General features: G+C 36.4%; 1 protein-coding gene across 1 annotated transcript; it reads left to right on the forward strand.

Moving 5' to 3' along the window:
- Positions 1-1,483: 1,483 nt before the first annotated feature.
- On the forward strand, positions 1,484-6,256 carry LOC141432495 (zinc carboxypeptidase-like). Its single transcript, XM_074094082.1, has 6 exons — positions 1,484-1,898; positions 2,224-2,644; positions 3,257-3,368; positions 3,757-3,977; positions 5,263-5,347; positions 5,915-6,256. Exons 1-6 carry the CDS (start codon positions 1,624-1,626, stop codon positions 6,178-6,180), a joined length of 1,380 nt encoding a protein of 459 aa, XP_073950183.1. The 5' UTR covers positions 1,484-1,623; the 3' UTR covers positions 6,181-6,256.
- The last annotated feature ends 11,387 nt before the right edge of the window (positions 6,257-17,643 follow it).

Below are 17,643 nucleotides of genomic sequence, written 5' to 3' on the forward strand. Positions count from 1 at the left end.
TTTATCCCGAAAAAATTCCCTAATCTAACTATAAGGGACCAAATGTGATATAAGGCAGCACCACTTTCTGTTGCCAACTACAAACTCCGAACTCCAGCACTGAGGTGTGGATGGCAAAGGAAAACCACCACCTTTCACCCATCGCCTTTGTACTCTTTTGTTTTGTTGTTTTATTTTTTGTGTTTTATGTACAATAAAGTATTTACATACATACATACTATTTCTCCAAGAAAGTCAAGAAAGTCGTCCTGAAGGTTAACAGGTGACCCTCATCCAGCGACCCCGACTGTGTCAAGAAAGTAATGACTTAGAAGAGTTACGGGCTATTTCACCACACATTGATTGACGGATAAATGTGATGCCGTCTTCGTCTATTCGAACAAAACAAACAGAGACGGCATCATATTTAGATATCCGTCAAATAAATTTAACCAATGGATGGAGAAACAAGGGGTTAGAATTATTGTTATTAAATACGGCTCCTCCTTTAAAACCTTTAAATGAGCATACGCCTATTAAACTTTATCAAATCTTCAAGTCATTTTCTTATCAGTGACTTTATTACATCAATCAATAAATTATCTTCGGACATGATAGCTTATCATGTTAAATAAAATATTAGTTTAAAAAAAAACTTTTTTTTTTCGGTACAATATTTAGTATATCTACCAGTTTTAACTAACAGTATACCAGGTTCACCCGCGCAGGAAGTATGTTCACGAGAAACATTCACATTTTTAGAGTTTGGAATAAAAAAGGCTCTCTCCTCTCTTCTCGTCTCTCTTGTTACGTTGGTGAGTAAAATTCCGATGTAGTACCAACGCACCCCCCCGACGCCCGAGCGAACGCGTAGCCGCCCGCTCGTTTTGGTGTTTGACAATAACTGAGTGCCTGGTGATGATGATCAAATCAAATCAAATCATTTATTCAGTAAATAGGTCGCAATGGGCACTTTTACACGTCATTTTTTTAAACTACCAGCGCTTTCGGAAAGACCATCATTGCCAAGATGAATGCGCCGCAAGAAAGTTGGCAGAAAGTCATTAAAAAAAAACATTCATTCAAAGAAAGTCGTTCAAAGTCATGATGATGATGATGATTATTATTACGGTACTTGAAACACAGGCTTGGGAGTGGGACAAACGGATAGCGTAGCGACTGTGATGGAGTTCGGTTTGTCACTTTTCGGGTACGGAATCCTAAAACTGGCGAACGAATAAATACAAACTTTACACAAGTATAGCAAGCGCTTATGAATAATTATGAAAATTAAAAACATTTAAACTGTGAGTTTTTCCGAACGACTATTGCCAGAATAGGGAAGAAAGACTTACTTAAACATAATTCAACATATATTAACTAGTATTTATTTATATATATATTTATATATTATGGTATCAGTGATTGATCCAGGCGATAAATTTACGGATGTCTATACCAATAAATAAATTCATTCGAGTATCAGTTTCTTGCGAAACATAAACGTATAATAATGATTAAACGATTAAGATTAATGTGATACTTAATGATAAATATTTGATAGCGCTTGATAATAAAGGTCTCGTTACAAATAATTTATTTACGTACAATCCGTACACAACGCGTGTATGTAAAGCAGGTAAAATGATAAAAAACGTTGTTATAATAGGGCTTATAGCCATAGCCAATGCTATGGTAAGCTACGAAAATTATAAAGTGTACAATATAGTGCCGAAGTCGGAAGCTGAAGTTCAGATCCTAACCGATCTAAAGAAGGAAGGATATGAGTTCTGGACGGAAATTTTGGAAGTTGGTAATGATGTGAGAATTATGGTAGCACCTGCTGAGGACGAAGAATTCTCTAACTATATCAAGAGTGTTAAACTTGATGCTGTTGTTAGCATTACCAATGTGCAAGAGTAAGTACTTAGGTATAACGAAAACACGCTACTAAAATGATTGTAAGCAATCAAATTTTATTTAATTTGGAAGCCCCAGAGCAAAATTTGATGTCTCTAGTCTTTTACTAACAACGTCTATAACATCGTTGTAAAAATTAGATGTTATTCCAGACGACCAACTAGTTACTTGCAAATTCTTATAGCGTGAAAAAACACAAAAAAATCGCAAAAATTTCACATTTAAAATATAAGTAGAATTAGTGCAATGTCAGGGACAATTGCAACCACTTTTCTATTCTTCATATACAAAAATATACTCTACGAGATCATTTGATGTTTTCAGTTTGATTGATGCCCAACACAACACCTTCAGCTCTTCAAGCTCTGATCGCAGCAGTTCTCTTGGTTCCTTCACTTGGGACAGATATTATGGCCTCGACCACATCCACGCCTGGTTAGACGAGCTCGAGGGTCTATACCCTGACGTGGTCACAACCATTAGCATTGGCAACACCGTAGAAGGTCGTCCTATTAAAGGAGTTATCATTGATTACAAGCCTAATGCTAGAGGTGAAAGACCACTCACGGGCATGATTGAAGGAGGTATCCATGCAAGAGAATGGATCTCACCAGCGACCGTCACTTGGATTATCAAGGAATTTTTAACCAGCACTGATCCGGCGGTTAGAACTTTAGCTGAGACGTTCATTTGGCACATCATTCCCGTTGCCAATCCCGATGGTTATGTTTATACTTTCTCAAACGTAAGTTTTTTCTGTGAGCTACAGTCAGCCATGAACTAACACTAATTATATTGCTACTACGCGATTCACCTTCAGTGTAGTACGTGTTATTAAGACAAGTGATGTCATCCACAAGCACAAAAAAAATTGTGTTTGTTTTAATACAGTTTTTGTTTTAATAGCGTAACTTTATTAATTTGCTTTAAGTTTTGTACATTCTGAAAGTCATCATCACTATCATCAAAATTTAAGAGTTGCACTCCAGTGGAGCAATTGCCATTTATTATCCTTAACTTCTGCAAAATTATTTTAACTTCTTGATATGACCGTTACCATAACGTAACATAGACATTACAATAAAGCTAATAATGATTAAAGTGTTCCTACCTTATTGTAAGGTGGTGGTACCTTTGGAGCCAAAATAAATCTTTCTTTATTTCTTTGTACCTGTTTAAAAACTTGGGAACCAACATTCTTGGGAAGTAGATAAGGCACCATTTGAACCAGTTTCTTTTTGGGCTTATCATTTTGTTACAGGATTATTCGAACTTTAGCTTATCTGATATTGTGTTTATCGAAGTTTATGGTGCTATTAAAAATTAAATATTCATTTCGAATAATACGTTTTCACAGGATCGCATGTGGAGGAAAAATCGTAACACTGCTAACCATGTTATGTGTGGAACAAATGCCGATGCTGGTAATGGCATTGATTTGAACAGAAACTTCAATTTCCTTTGGATGTGTAAGTATAAAATACGCCTACGTCTATTTTGTTACGATTTCATGAACTGGAAAATTATCATATATATGCTCCAATTATGTTCTACTGATATTTAAGTTTCCAAGAAAGCGAGTATTACCTTCAAAATTTATAGTGATTACGAAATAGAAGAACTTGTGTTGCCTTTCGTTACTGACTACTTTAATTACGACAGAAATGTAGTTTGTTATCATGTACGTAACTGTTTTATATAAGTACAAATTGTGGTTATTGGTCTTCAAGCTAACACAGCATTGCAGCAGTGCATTATTTGAGCGTGCATTAACAAGTACATTAACTACACCCACTCCAGAACCCTACTACAGAACTCTTAACTTCGCTTTCTTAATTTAACTTCCATCCTTTTCAGCTGTTGGAGCTTCCAGCAACCCTTGCGACCAAACCTATGCTGGTCCTCGTGGCGCATCAGAATTGGAAACGCAGGCTCTCACCAATCACGTGTTACGTCTCCAACGGAGCGGGGAGCTGATCTACTATCTTGCTTTCCATTCTTACTCGCAAATGATCTTGGTACCTTACAGCCATGTGGCTGGGGTCAACGTGCTGGAAGCGCCTAACTACGCTGATATGGTAAGAATATCATAAATATTTAGCCGACTGTCCAAAGGAGAGTTCGAGTGTAAGTATGTGTGTCTATTTCTTTGGTCCTCTCTGCAGCCAGTACTGAGAATTTTTGAGCCGGTCACGTTTTTATATGGATCCCGACTATTAAACTTTAAATTACTTAACAGAGTTCTGGACTACGGGACTTGTTTTCTTCATTTCAGTTTTTTAAAGGCGGTCGTATTTTCCTTTTTTTTGTTCCTTTTTTGTTTAGACTAAGACAGAGGGATCCTTCGTCTTCAGTTGAGGATTGGTAATGAACATTAATGACGGCTTTTTTGGAGAAATAGCGGTTCGTTTATGGAAGAAGGCTGTGTCCAACATTGGACGTCCCAACCATTGGACGTCGTCGGCTGGTATGATGATGATGATGAAATATCACACCGCGGTGCTGGAGTCTGTAATCAGTAATCATTCATTTATTTGCTCAAACATGGTATGTACAGATGGTTGTTAAGGTTTTATGGAGCTATTACCATGTTTTGTCGCAAATTGTATATCATTCCCCCATCATCATCCCAGCCTATATACGTCCCACTGCTGGGCACAGGCCTCCTCTCAGAATGAGAGGGCTTGGGCAGTAGTTCCCACGCGGGCCCAGTGCGGATTGGGAACTTTACACACACCGTTGAATTGCTTCGCAGGTTTGTGCAGGTTTCCTCACGATGTTTTCCTTCACCGTAGAGCTCGTGGTAAATTTAAAATGAAATTCCGCACATGAATTTCGAAAAACACAGAGGTGCGAGCCAGGGTTTGAACCCGCGATCCTCTGCTTGAGAGGCCATAGGTCAAACCACTCTGCCACCACGGCTTCGATTGGCTTTAGTGATAAAAAAATTATACAATTCATGTTTTAAATCTTTAATGCAGTTTATTTTCAAAATTGCCATAGGTTATTAGTTAAATATCCTGGGTGCCATTCCGTATAATGCTATTGTAATTTCCAATAAAGAACGATGGTGCCCACTTTTACATCAGATTCCTCAGTTATCTTATTACAAGCCTAAGCCTGTGTGTTCTTGGGTCAAATCATGCAATTGACTTGAAATTTGGTACACATATATAGGTTGGATGACTATGCAAGTACAGTCAATAAAAAGTTACAGTTAGCGAAAAACAAGCTTGTATTAAAAATAAAACTTACCTATGTATTACATGCACGAAAAGAGATGAGCCCGTCCTATTCTAAAACCGAGCATAGCGCTGCAATCTTAACTTTTAGTTTATTTTAAATTATTATTTTGTTTTACAGTTTGAAGTAGCCATTCGCGCAGCAGATAAACTAGAAGCCAGACATGGAACTCGATACACCGTTGGAACTTCTTTAGAGATTCTTTGTAAGATATTTTTTATATTCATTTAAAAAAAACCTAACCTAACCTAATCTAACAGACTTTAATCATATATTAATGTAGTAGTATAATCTAGTTATGTTGATTTATTATTATAAAACACGAATAAAAAATAGAAGATTGTACAACAAGAGCATAAAACGAGCCATTTTACCCGAGGCTTTCATATAGCTACCCGAGCCGGTACGATAGACGGGTCGAGGGGAAAATGGGTTTAATGTTCTAGTTTTACACTTAAATTAAATATCAACAGTGAAAATAATTGTTCACTTACTATGTACCTTTTATTGTTCATGCATTATTATATAATTATAAATTATTAGTTTTATTGATCTATTTTGATTGATTTTTAGCTTTATATAAATTTAAATTTATTAAAAAATATATGTAGAAACTTCACTTTATGGAGCATGTTTATGTCACCCTTGGTCTGGTCTTAGACGAAAATTTTACTTTATCCACTAGAGCATAAAATAATGTCACCTAGATTCAGCATAAATACGAAGTTGTCGAACATAACAAAGACTTATACCTATTTCTTTTTCATTTCAGACGCTGTTAGTGGTTCAAGTTTCGACTGGGTAAAGGGCGTGGCCAACGTTCCTATCGTATACCTCTTCGAATTACGAGACGTCGGTCTTTACGGTTTCCTTCTACCCCCTGAAGACATTATCCCCAATAATGAGGAAATCATGGACTCCTTAGTCGAGATGGACAGGGTGACCAGACAGCTCGGGTATTACACTGCCGCCGGGACAGTCCTGCATTCTGTGATGTCACTCGTTCTTGCTACAGGGATGTTGGTGTTGTTCCAATGAGTAAAAGGAAGAGCTGAATATGTGCTGTATTATAGTGTATTTTCATATGATATTATTAAATAAACACTGTTTTTAATGATTGTTTTTTATTACGATGGCAATATTTTGTTAATAATGTACATAAATCGTACGAGGTAACACTCAAACGATTTCGTCGAAATTGCTATGCAGGGACTTACCGGACAAAAAATCGTCTACCTCGCTCCTATCCCTAGGAAAACGAGTGTTTTCATATTATAATGTTTTATTTGTAGTGAAAATATCAAACGAAATGGGATAGATAATGTCGATAGCTATTTTTTTTAGGCAACAAACAGTCACATAGTTAAACATTGCATTTAAGACATGATAAGGTAAAGACCTATGGAGTGCCATAACAGTAATAAAGTATACATCGGTAAACAGATATGGTAGATGCGGTAGAATGGCATTGCATTGAAATATAAACAGGTGTACAATAATAATAATCTTTATACACTGAAAAAACAGTTTACTATACTTATGGAGTTAAACAAGAAAATCCTAGTGAGTAAGTGAGTATGTTTGTTACTTCTTCACGCTGGAACGGCTGAACGGATTTGAATGAAATTTGGCAAAAAGTTAGTTTATAACCTGGATTAAAACATAGAATACTTTTATCCCGATATTCCCACGGGATAGGGATAAAATCTTGAAATAACAACCGCTAGGCTTAGAGTCATGGAATTTGTTATGTAGATTGCTGGACCTCTGGAATAACACATAGGCTACTTTTTATCCTGATATTCCCACGGGATAGGGATAAAATCTTGAACAAATAACCGCTGGGCTTAGAGTCATGAAATTTGGTATGTAGATAATATCTGGACAATGGACATATGGAATAACACATAGGCTACTTTTATCCCGATATTCCCACGGGATAGGGATAAAATCACGAAATAACAACCGCTGGGCTGCTAGGAAATTTGGCATGGTTGTTATAATATAATGTCAATGAAAACCACGATTTAATTTTAGGATATTGCCACGAGAATTTAATAAAATTCCGGGTTTTCAATTCAACTGTTGTATCTAAAGATTTACGCGTGCGAAGCCGCGGGTAAACGCTAGTTGTATTTATATAACTGCGTGCGTGTGATTATTAAGCATTTACACAGATAACACGGTTCTTGAAATTAATTCAGTTTCTATTGCCAAAAATATCAAATCTTTGTTGTAATAACTGAGACATTTACTAGACAGACTATTAATCAAATCAGATTGTTAAGCGGCATAATTTTGTTCTTGCTAATTTGATGTTTAGGTCGGATGCAACTTGCATAGTTCTTAATTTTTTCTATTTATTTTATAGTCATTTAACTAACTTTTTCTTTTCAAGCTTATTTCAATACTTAAGTATCTTTAAAAAAATACCCGTGTGGTATCGGGTTAGAATTACACCTCTCCATTTCTTCCGTGGATGTCGTAAGAGGCGACTGAGGATATAGGTTAAGGTACACCGTCGGCGACAGGCTAGCAACCTGTCACTATTGTACCGTTTTTGTCAAACTTAAAAACCTAAAATTGCTAAAAGTGGCTCCGAAGCGGTAACGTTTCGTGTGCTCTGCCTACCCCATTTGGGAATACAGACGTGATATATTTGTGTTGTACAAAAATACAATAAAAAAACTGACAAAAACTTGGTCACCCAGGACTGGGCAATAAATAATCGTACTCAAATATTTATTACAATTTTGTGGAATGTCAATAGTGTCCTTCAATTGTACAAAATAATTTCAAAATAAATAAAACCAAAGCAAATAAGTACATCAATGTCTATACTGAGACACAGTAAATCAAGTAGTTCGTTTCCCTCTGTTGTTAGCTAATTACAGAAAGCCATAAAGACAACAAAGAGAATTGTATGGGTCCCCCGGGAATCAAACCCGCAATAGTTGTTTAAAGGTACAATGCAGTTTCTGATAATGACTACATAAATTTTATGTCACCGTTTATTTTTAACCCCCGACGCAAAAAGAGGAGTGTTATAAGTTTGACCGCTATGTGTGTCTGTCTGTGTGACTGTGTGTCTGACTGTGTGTCTATCTGTGTGTCTGTCTGTATGTCTGTCTGTGGTCTCGTAGCTCTTAAACGTGTGGATCGATTTGAATGCGGTTTTTTTTATTTGAAATGAGGTTTTTAGGTGATGGTTCTTAGTCAGTTTAGCCGTTTTTGAGACTTTGAACTTTGAAGTGACAAAGTCGGAGGTGCTCCAACCTTTTGTTGGTTAGGTTATCTTTTAGTTTTACTGAGGATTTTCATTAAAACTAGCTACGTACCCTGGCTTTTCACCGATTCACAAGAGCTGACACGAATCAAGAGAGCGCTGCTGCTTACTCTCACATTAGGTTCCTTAGTCCCCTTTTACGACACCTAAAGGAAGAGATGGGTCCGCTGCTTTATTCTAGCCCTAGGCACGTTAAGGATCCACGTCCATACAACCGGTTCAAAATGGTTCTTTAGCGGTCAGGGCAACGAATCATCGCTATGCTTAATAAATTAAAAACCGGGCACGAGCGTGTCGGACACGCCCAAGATAGGGTTCCGTAGACGTTACGAAAAAAACAAGTAATATTTTTCTAAGGATTTCGTATTGTGTACGGAATCTTCCAAGTTTAGGTATGTTTTATACCTTATGCTGGTATACGTTTAAACTACTAATAATTCTCAAGCAATCTTAGCCGTTATAATTTTCCTTGTAACCTTGATAAGTATACTTACTACCATCCTGATTTTTTCAAAATTTTCCACCCAAAAGTTTAGATGTTAACTTAGATAAAATGTACACTTTAAAATTGAATATTTTGCAAACAGATCACTGAATCGAAAAATCGTCTTGGCAACCATACTCCACACTACAGGGTTAATTGAGAAAAAAAAACACACCGTGGGAGGTACCCTAAAAAAAATTTTGTCGGCGTGATTCATGCCAAATTACAGCTTTATAGTACTAACGGTCTCTGAACATAGCCGCGGACAGACAGACAGACATGGCGAAACATTAAAGATTTATTTTTGACCATGGAACCCTAAATCAAATCAGAAAAAAGGGCCAGTTTAAACGTAAGAAACTCAAATACCTAACCTGTTTATACGGCTCCTCCTTATACATATTAAATTATTAATTAAGACCGTGCCGGCTGTCTGCCACTTTGCGTAAAAAGGTTAAACAAACCCAGAATTATGATGTCTCTCTCACTGCGTATTTAGTTTCAACGCATTTAAGGTAACGATAGGGTGCTTACACACTGTCATTGTTTAAACGGTTTATTTAAGCTTTTGCGTACGACTTCATGTAAGTACCCTATAAATTTTAATTAATATTTCTGAGCAAGTAATGTAAGGTGGGTAAAGATAAGAATAACCATATTGTGAATAAATAACATTCGAGATAATAATATATTTAAAAAAAAACTCGTTTAGTTTCTTGTTTCTTCTCAATAGTGGTCTTTTCTGTAAGCGGTAGCGGAATTTTGCGAAGTACCTCCGTATCAATTAATATTTAATTTTGTTCAGTTAACTATAAAGTCATTGATAACGCCAAAGTCACAAAAACATCTAAACACCACCTTAACTTTAAGTAAGTATTTACATCTTTTTGAGACTAGCCGCTTCGGTCTTTTTGTAGTTGACTGTTCCTTGCTCACATTGAACAAAGGTATTTTGACTTTGACAGTGCATTTTTAGTTTTATATTATAACTATAATCTATATATATATATATATTCTCAGACCTACCCAATATACTTAAACCAAAAAATTACATAAAAATCAAATTGGTTAAGCCGTTTCGAAGGAGTTTGGTCACAAATATTTTTGACCCGAGAATTTTATATAATTAGAAGATGATAGCAGGTAAAATATCACAAAAAAAATCACCACACATCATCGTATTAATGCATTCACTGTTTTCCAAACAACTTAACCACCCGTATAAAATCCCCCTAGCATCCAAAAATAACGTACCCCTCCGGATGACACAACTCTCTAAGGTAAATAATAATAAATTATGACTGTTCTGACAATGTGACGCATGACTGAAATCAGATGTCACAACGAGACCACAAATCATAATGCGGTGCTATTTGGTACCCCCTAGAACAGAGGAAACGGTGGAGTCGGTTTCAAGAGTGTTTCTGACATTAAAACTTTTTAGTCTCGTAAGCCTCAAATGTAAAAAGTTGTTTTTCTGTTATAAAAAAAATAATAATACATTATAACACTAATTATTAATTTATAAAACTAAATTAATTTTGTCTCCACCACAATCTATAAAAGTAATTCAAAATTTTCAAAATCTTTGAAAAATAGTATTCTACTTATTTTGAATGTCACTTTTTGGTCAAAGTTGTGCTAAGAAATTCTAACCAAGATTTAAAAAAATACAAATCAACTTGTGCAAGTATTCAGACATGAAAAGTATTATAAAATTAAATGTTTCTGATAGATCGCCTATGATACATTTTTGAAGCCACGTGGAATTCAAAGAGCTTTACTATGTTTACTTTGGTATTTGAATTATTTGACCTATATTTTATGGAATTCACGTACTTTTTATCAATATTGTAATCTTGGTTAAGTATATTAATAAAAAGTATATTAATATTGGTTTCTGATGTAATCCAGATGGTCAGTTTGTCGTCTATCTATATATTCACTTACCTATAACAACCTACATATTTAAGCTTTTTTACAATATGTTTATGGATCTTAAGCGATGAAACATAGAGGCAGCCAAAATATAGTATACTAAAGTGTTTTCAAATGTATTTAAGACTCGAATGTACGGCAGAAGTACCGATTGTGGCCACTGTACTTTTTATGGCCATTTATTGTTTAAATATACGTTTGAAATAAATTTATAGTAATAAATCATTACAAAGTTTATTCGTTTTAGTATAAACTTTTGAAAACTCACTAAACATAACTCAATAAACATATTATTTTAATATTTATATATGACTTTAAATTTCAACTGGCCAAAACGGGCTTAAGGTGGCCAAAACCGGTACTTCTGCCCTATACATCTTCTTGATGGCATTTTCTTTCTAACACTATATCGATAAATAACTACTGAGATGGATCGCTTACTACAATGTGTATGAGCAAGCACATAAATACATAAAACTCGGTGCCAAAGGGCACTGATTGATTATATTACGGCTTAACTTTAAAGTACATTTAAAAACGATGATGGTTGGTATCATTCGCATCAGATTCGTGCGTCTCATACTTTCTCATTGATCTCGGTGGTGAGACTCATCAGAGAGTAAACATTATGAGCCATTTAATTATTTGATGATGATAAGTACCTATCACTGTATCTAATCATTTAACTGTTAGTTTATCCGTATGAAATATTTTTAATTTGATAATAAATTAACAGAGTCCACTCTACATATCTCTCTGTGAGCTGAATCTTTTCAATTTATATGATAATATTTTGTAATGACTCTCTTTTTATTGTTTTCTCTCCTAACCTCCCGTAAAATTAAACTCCACGTAGGATTTACTTTGCTGACAGTTATCCCTTCGATATTGGCTGTAAGCTTCTGAGATTCTTCAAATATTCAATTTTTTAGGGTACTGATAGAAATTATTATTATTACCCTAAAAATGGGAAAGCTTTGGGGATAATACAATACAATACAATACAAAGACTCTTTATTGTACACCAGACATAGTAAGCGATACAGACAACAAATTATTAAAATTACAAGGTGAGCAATAGGCGGCCTTATCGCTTAAGAGCGATCTCTTCCAGGCAACCTTTTATAATAATATAGTTAAACGATAATATTATAGTTAAACGATTTTTTGGTCTAATTTTGTCTTGATCACTACGATTTCGGTCTACTCATGAGCACAGCTGCTGCAATGTGGTCGAAATGTCCAAGTAATTTTAGCAATGAAATAATTGTGATCAAGTTTTAATAAAAGCCTCAAAACTTACAAACATGATAGTTACCTATGTTTTCATTTAATAAAATTAAAAAAACAAATACAAAATCTTAATTACATAATGTAAGCTCTTTGCAAAAATTCTTGCGAACGACTATAAAATAATAGTGATAACTATTATTACATCCAGGACAAAAACACGACAATAATAATTTTTAAAAATTACCCTGACTTAAAGGGGTCTTGAGGGGAAATTAATTTAAGAATAATTAATTAATTAAAAAAAACTCTTTGATTTTGTATTGATACTTCAATAAATACTTAATCTTGGCTGGAAACTCAATAAAAGTTAAATCACTAACACAGGGCGCTTCAGGTGATAATGTAGTAACACAAGTTCTTAAATATTCTAAAACTAAACAAACCCAAATTTCTCAACAGTAAAGCTCATCACCGTCATCAATCATTCACAATCCGTTAATGAGCAGAAAAAGGGTATTCAGACTAATAACTTACCAGTGTTGTCTGACCCCGATCCAAAAATAAACTATAGACAACAAGGGGTCTACTGTACGCTGGTCATTGACGGATAACTAGAGCTCTGCGTTAAAACAAAGACTGAAATAGGTGGGGTCTTGTTATGGTGGTGGATAAAATTAGCTTTTTAATAGGCAGTAGATGTCTTCAAGCATTATAAAAGGCATATACTAATGTTTAAAATCATTTATTGGTACCTTTAGAACGTGATAAAGGTTGGTTTGAGTTATTTTAGTGAAACGGATGCTTATTTGTCATAATTAGTGATCAAAAGGGTTATTAGGTCCGGATTTTGTAACGTGTTTATGGTTAGTTTTATGTTTTCTATGATACATTAGTTTCAAAATAAAAACTATGTAAAGTCAGAGTCGTCGTGTTTCGCTTTGAAAATCAATTTTCCACATATTTTTAGGGTTCTCTATCTCAAAAGAAAAATGGAGCAAATAAAGTTGCCATTGGTCGTTAAGCCGAGTTTAGACTTGCGAGTAAAATCGTGCAACTTGCATTACATTGCGGCGCTCGATTAACCATTACAAACTCGTTGGCTTTACGCCGCGCAATGTACCTTATGCAACTTGCATGATTTTTCTTGTTAGTCTAAACTCGGCTTTAGACCTGATTTAAACTTGGCAGTTCCGTATATTTTAACACTAAACTAAACTAAGCTTAATGTCCTTTGTACCTACAAAACAGGTCCGGGGCCTTATTGTCAACGCATTGGAATCCCAATCGTTTTCACCACTTCTTTCTGTCGCACGGTATAAGAAGCGGGTAGAAGGAGATAAGGTTACCGACGTAGCCCGGAGAATTGCGAAACTGAAGTGGCAGTGGGCGAGGCACATTGCTCGCAGGACTGATGGCCGATGGGGTCAAAAGGTTCTCTAATGGCGTCTGCGGACCGGGAGTCGGTAGGCTTCCAACAAGATGCGGAGCGACGACCTGTTTAAGATCGCGGGATTGCGTTGGATGCGAAAAGCACAAAACCGGTCTGAGTGGAGAGCTTTAGGGGAGGCCTATGTCCAGCAGTGGACGTCGGCTGACATGATGATGATGAGAAGGAGATGGCGAATGCGAACGTGGTCAGCGCGTTAGAGAATATGGTCTCTTATTGTTTAATGCACTTCCTTAGTAAAAACTGAGAAGAAGAAAATAAGTTCAGTGGTCTAGAATCTGTTAAGTAACTTAAAGTTCAACACTCGGGACCTATTCAAAGCCTTACCTTACCGTACCTTAACCGTACCTTACCTTTGTTACTACTATTTACTCGTTTTCTAGATTTTCTGTCTTCCGTAAGCCATAATGAGATGTCATTTACTTTGGTACTAAAGCGGTATGAAATGCAATTTATCACAACACTCAACGTGTTGACTAAACGCCTTATAGGTAGCGGTATAACATAACTTACGCGCTCCGCCCTTTGAACATTCTTCATACTGTCAACATTACTATTAAGGTAGCGGGTATAAAGAAAGCGGGAGCGAGTTGAAACTTCACTAAACCGCATACCATATTGCTTTACTTTTATTATTGCCGTATTACAGTCAGCAGAAGTGGTTGAGTGGTTACAGTGCTCAAAATGATATACACAAGACTCTACTGCCAATGTGGACATCATGGCCTCTCAAGCAGGGTCATGGGTTCGCGCCCGGGTTCGGAATCGTTGTGTGAAATTACATTTGAAAGTTAAGATGAGCTTTACGGTGAAGGAAAATATTGTGTCCCGCACACATTGCGAAGAGATTGGATGGTGTATGTAAGGTTCCCAATCTGCAATGGGTACGCGTGGTACGCCGTACTACAGCCCAAGCGCTTTCTTTTTGAGAGGAGGTCTGTGCCCTGCAGTGGGATGTATGTAGGCGAAATTAATCAAATTATAAGTTTTTGCTTTCATATTACGTGTTTGTGTGCACAAGTGTTTGTCACACAACGTAAATAAAGTCGATGTTTTTTTATTCCCGTAAAAGATAATTCGAGCAAAACCGCTCGTAAGCTAGTTAATAGAAATAACATATTTACATGTTATGATTATAACAATAAGCCTACCAAAATATAACAGTGTAGGTACTAACAAAACACAAAATTGGTAAAAACCAACCAGAAACGGTATCGCGCTGACTTTTGCGATCGCATTTATAATCTCTTTCTACCCTCGTTTTTACACTATGTGATAGAAACGAGTGCTGAAAACGATTGTGATTCCGAGTGTGTTTAGACAAATAACAGGGCACGAGTATCAACTGTCTTGTTCATTTCAGATATTGTTTTAAACAGTATTGACGTTTGAAGACGTCAAAATCCAACTTACCCAAAACAAATGAAAACCATGCGTCTCCGCTGCATATTTGAATCCGCTAATCGCTCCGCTTATCAACTAATATCCCACCATAACTATGAAACTATGGAATAGGGGTTTCAAACATTTTTTCCCTCGAAATTCCATTTGCGTCCCGGGAATACGCATGCGAACTTCCTTTTCTGCTTAAACTACTTTTTACACCAAATTCCTGGAATAAACCAAAGTGTTTTAGTTAATTAGTTGAGTAAATTAGTGAAGCCGTTAGCAAGTTTATTTGGGTAATATTTTTCGAGTTATTACGCTGCAGGGAGCTAAGAAATATTGTAAGGGTTTTTTGTTATTATTTTGCTGAGAAATTACAAAACAGAAATTTAAGTTTGCTTCTGTTGTCTGTATTTACGGATAAGTATAAAATTTAGGGCTAAGTATTTGAGGTCAGAATAATAGTCTTTTAAGCTGTTACTGAACCATTTCAGATTTCACGGGATGGCCGTAAACCAAATTTGGAGTTGAAATAAAATATACAAAAAAAAGACTCCAAAAAGTAATCTTAAGTTACTGAACCAGTCAACTAATCTCTTTGGTCTTATCTGCATAAATTATCAAGTGATGTAGGCAATCGCTGCTAAGTTTCAAAGAGTTTTTAGGGTTTTGAACATGAAACTACCGTGAGACTCACTCATATTAAATGATATTGTAACGGATAACTCACGTCTTAAACCGAGTATTAGACATTGATAATAAAAATGACGATAAAAATGCGGGTAGTTGTGCGCCGGTGTTAGTTTTGTCGGACAGTCGCGCGAGCAGAGCGGTGGCGCGTAGTGTGCGTGTTGCGGCAGCCGCCAAGTCGCGTGCTCCTGAGAGGAAGGGCTACGAAATAGCCCGAAACATGTCGAGCTAAACTCGGTTTAAGACGTGAGTTATCCGTTACTATATCATTTAATATTAGTTTTTAGGGTTCTGTAGGAACCCTTATTTTTATGTAAAAAGGGAGCAAAACAAGCAAATTGATCGTCTGATGACATATTATCAGCGATGCTATATAAACCCGAAACTCGGTTAGAATTGTAAAAATTTACTTTAAATTGATTTATTTAACAGTGTTAACGAATAACGTCTAGAAGGCGGGCTTGCAGAAAATAGTCTACCTGCTTCTAAAGTTGTTAAAGCACCAGTGACTTCCGTAGAGTCGGGAGAGTTCATGGGTGTTGGAGATTGATGAGACCATAAAGGTGACCCGCGTGGCTCATGTTAGCTTGTCTACAGTACAATAAAGAATTTTAAGAAAGGCTAGTCGGCGCTAGAATCCTCAGTACCGTTTGACAACTTTGATATTTGCGTCACATTTGGGATTGGTTTATAACCAAACTAGCTTATGATCGTCTGCGCGGATCTAGGTTATCACGCGATGGCGCCCTCTACTGGAATAAAAGGTATCCTCTGTTGATCAAATTTCATCAAAATCGGTTCAGTGGTTTCGACGTGAAAGCGTTACACACAGACAGACAGAGTTACTTTCGCATTTATAATATTATATAGTAGGGATTAAGCCATTCGCAAGCAAGACTGTAACATCAAACTACCTCACGATACTAACGCCATCTAGCGGTGTTTCGTCTATCCAGAAACCCTTATTGAAAAAAGCACAGAAAAAAGGAAACAAATTTAGAAGAACAAACTTTAACCAATTAAGAAGCACACAGGCTGCCAAACGCCACTGCAAACATTGTCTCGGGAACCTTCGGAGGCGCTCGGAAATCTTCGGAAATAGTTCGAACTTATCAATCTGTATTGCGGTTTATTGGGTTAAATAGGATTGTACCGTTTTTGCTCCAAATTAATAATGGAAATTGCGGTAGATAGTACTGTCAGTATGGCGACTTGAACTTCCCAAGTCTGCTCTACCCAGGATATAGTTGCTGTAATACATAGCGCTAAATGAGGTATAAAAAACCGTGGTGAGATACTTGATTTGTTCCGTTATGGCATCTCAAGCAGAGGATTGTGGGTTCAAAATTCGAATCACACCCCTGATTTCCTGAACTTCGTGTACGATTTATACGGTGAAGGAGACACTCTGGTCAAGCAATTTAATGGTGTGTGTGAAGTTCTCGATCCACACGAGGCCTATGTGAGAACTATAGGCCAATAAGCCTTCTCATCTTGAGAGGAGGCCTGTGCACCGCTGTGTGACGTATACGGGCTAAGATGATGATTATTGTTAACTTTGCGTACCGCTTACAATGCTGTGTGTATTTCCACGATACAAAATAACAATATTGTTAAACTCCAAATCCTTGTACAGTAAATATGGCCGTTGTAGGCGAAGAGTCTAAAAACCCAATTAGATGAAATTTATTTAATCCATACTGTTTATCCGTGTTTGTCGTCGAAACGAGAGTACGTCTTGACGTATGATTTTTAGCATACTTAGAGATAGTTTATGAACCCGAGAGCTGACAAAGGCTACTTTTTATCCCGAAAAAATGCACAGTTCTCGAGGGAACAGCGCGCGATAACCGAATTCCACGCGGGCGAAGCCGTGGGCAAAAGCTTGTTAAAATATAAAAATTACATTAACCTGTCCTCTCCCAGAGGCACAAATTTGTGCCCAAAATCCTTCGATCCTGTTATCCTGGGAGATGACAAATTAAAGAGTTCTTAAACCTAACTTAACCTAGCAATTGACTAACTCTTGGAGGCTGC

The sequence above is a fragment of the Choristoneura fumiferana genome, chromosome 11 (genome assembly GCF_025370935.1).
Source record: "Choristoneura fumiferana chromosome 11, NRCan_CFum_1, whole genome shotgun sequence".
Lineage (NCBI taxonomy): Eukaryota > Metazoa > Arthropoda > Insecta > Lepidoptera > Tortricidae > Choristoneura > Choristoneura fumiferana.

Coding starts and splice junctions, on each gene's coding strand:
- LOC141432495 (XM_074094082.1), top strand. CDS start 1,624: ATGATAAAAAACGTTGTTATAATAGGGCTTATAGCCATAGCCAATGCT. Junction 2,645..3,256: donor ATGTTTATACTTTCTCAAAC/GTAAGTTTTTTC, acceptor ACGTTTTCACAG/GATCGCATGTGGAGGAAAAA. Junction 5,348..5,914: donor AACTTCTTTAGAGATTCTTT/GTAAGATATTTT, acceptor TTTTCATTTCAG/ACGCTGTTAGTGGTTCAAGT.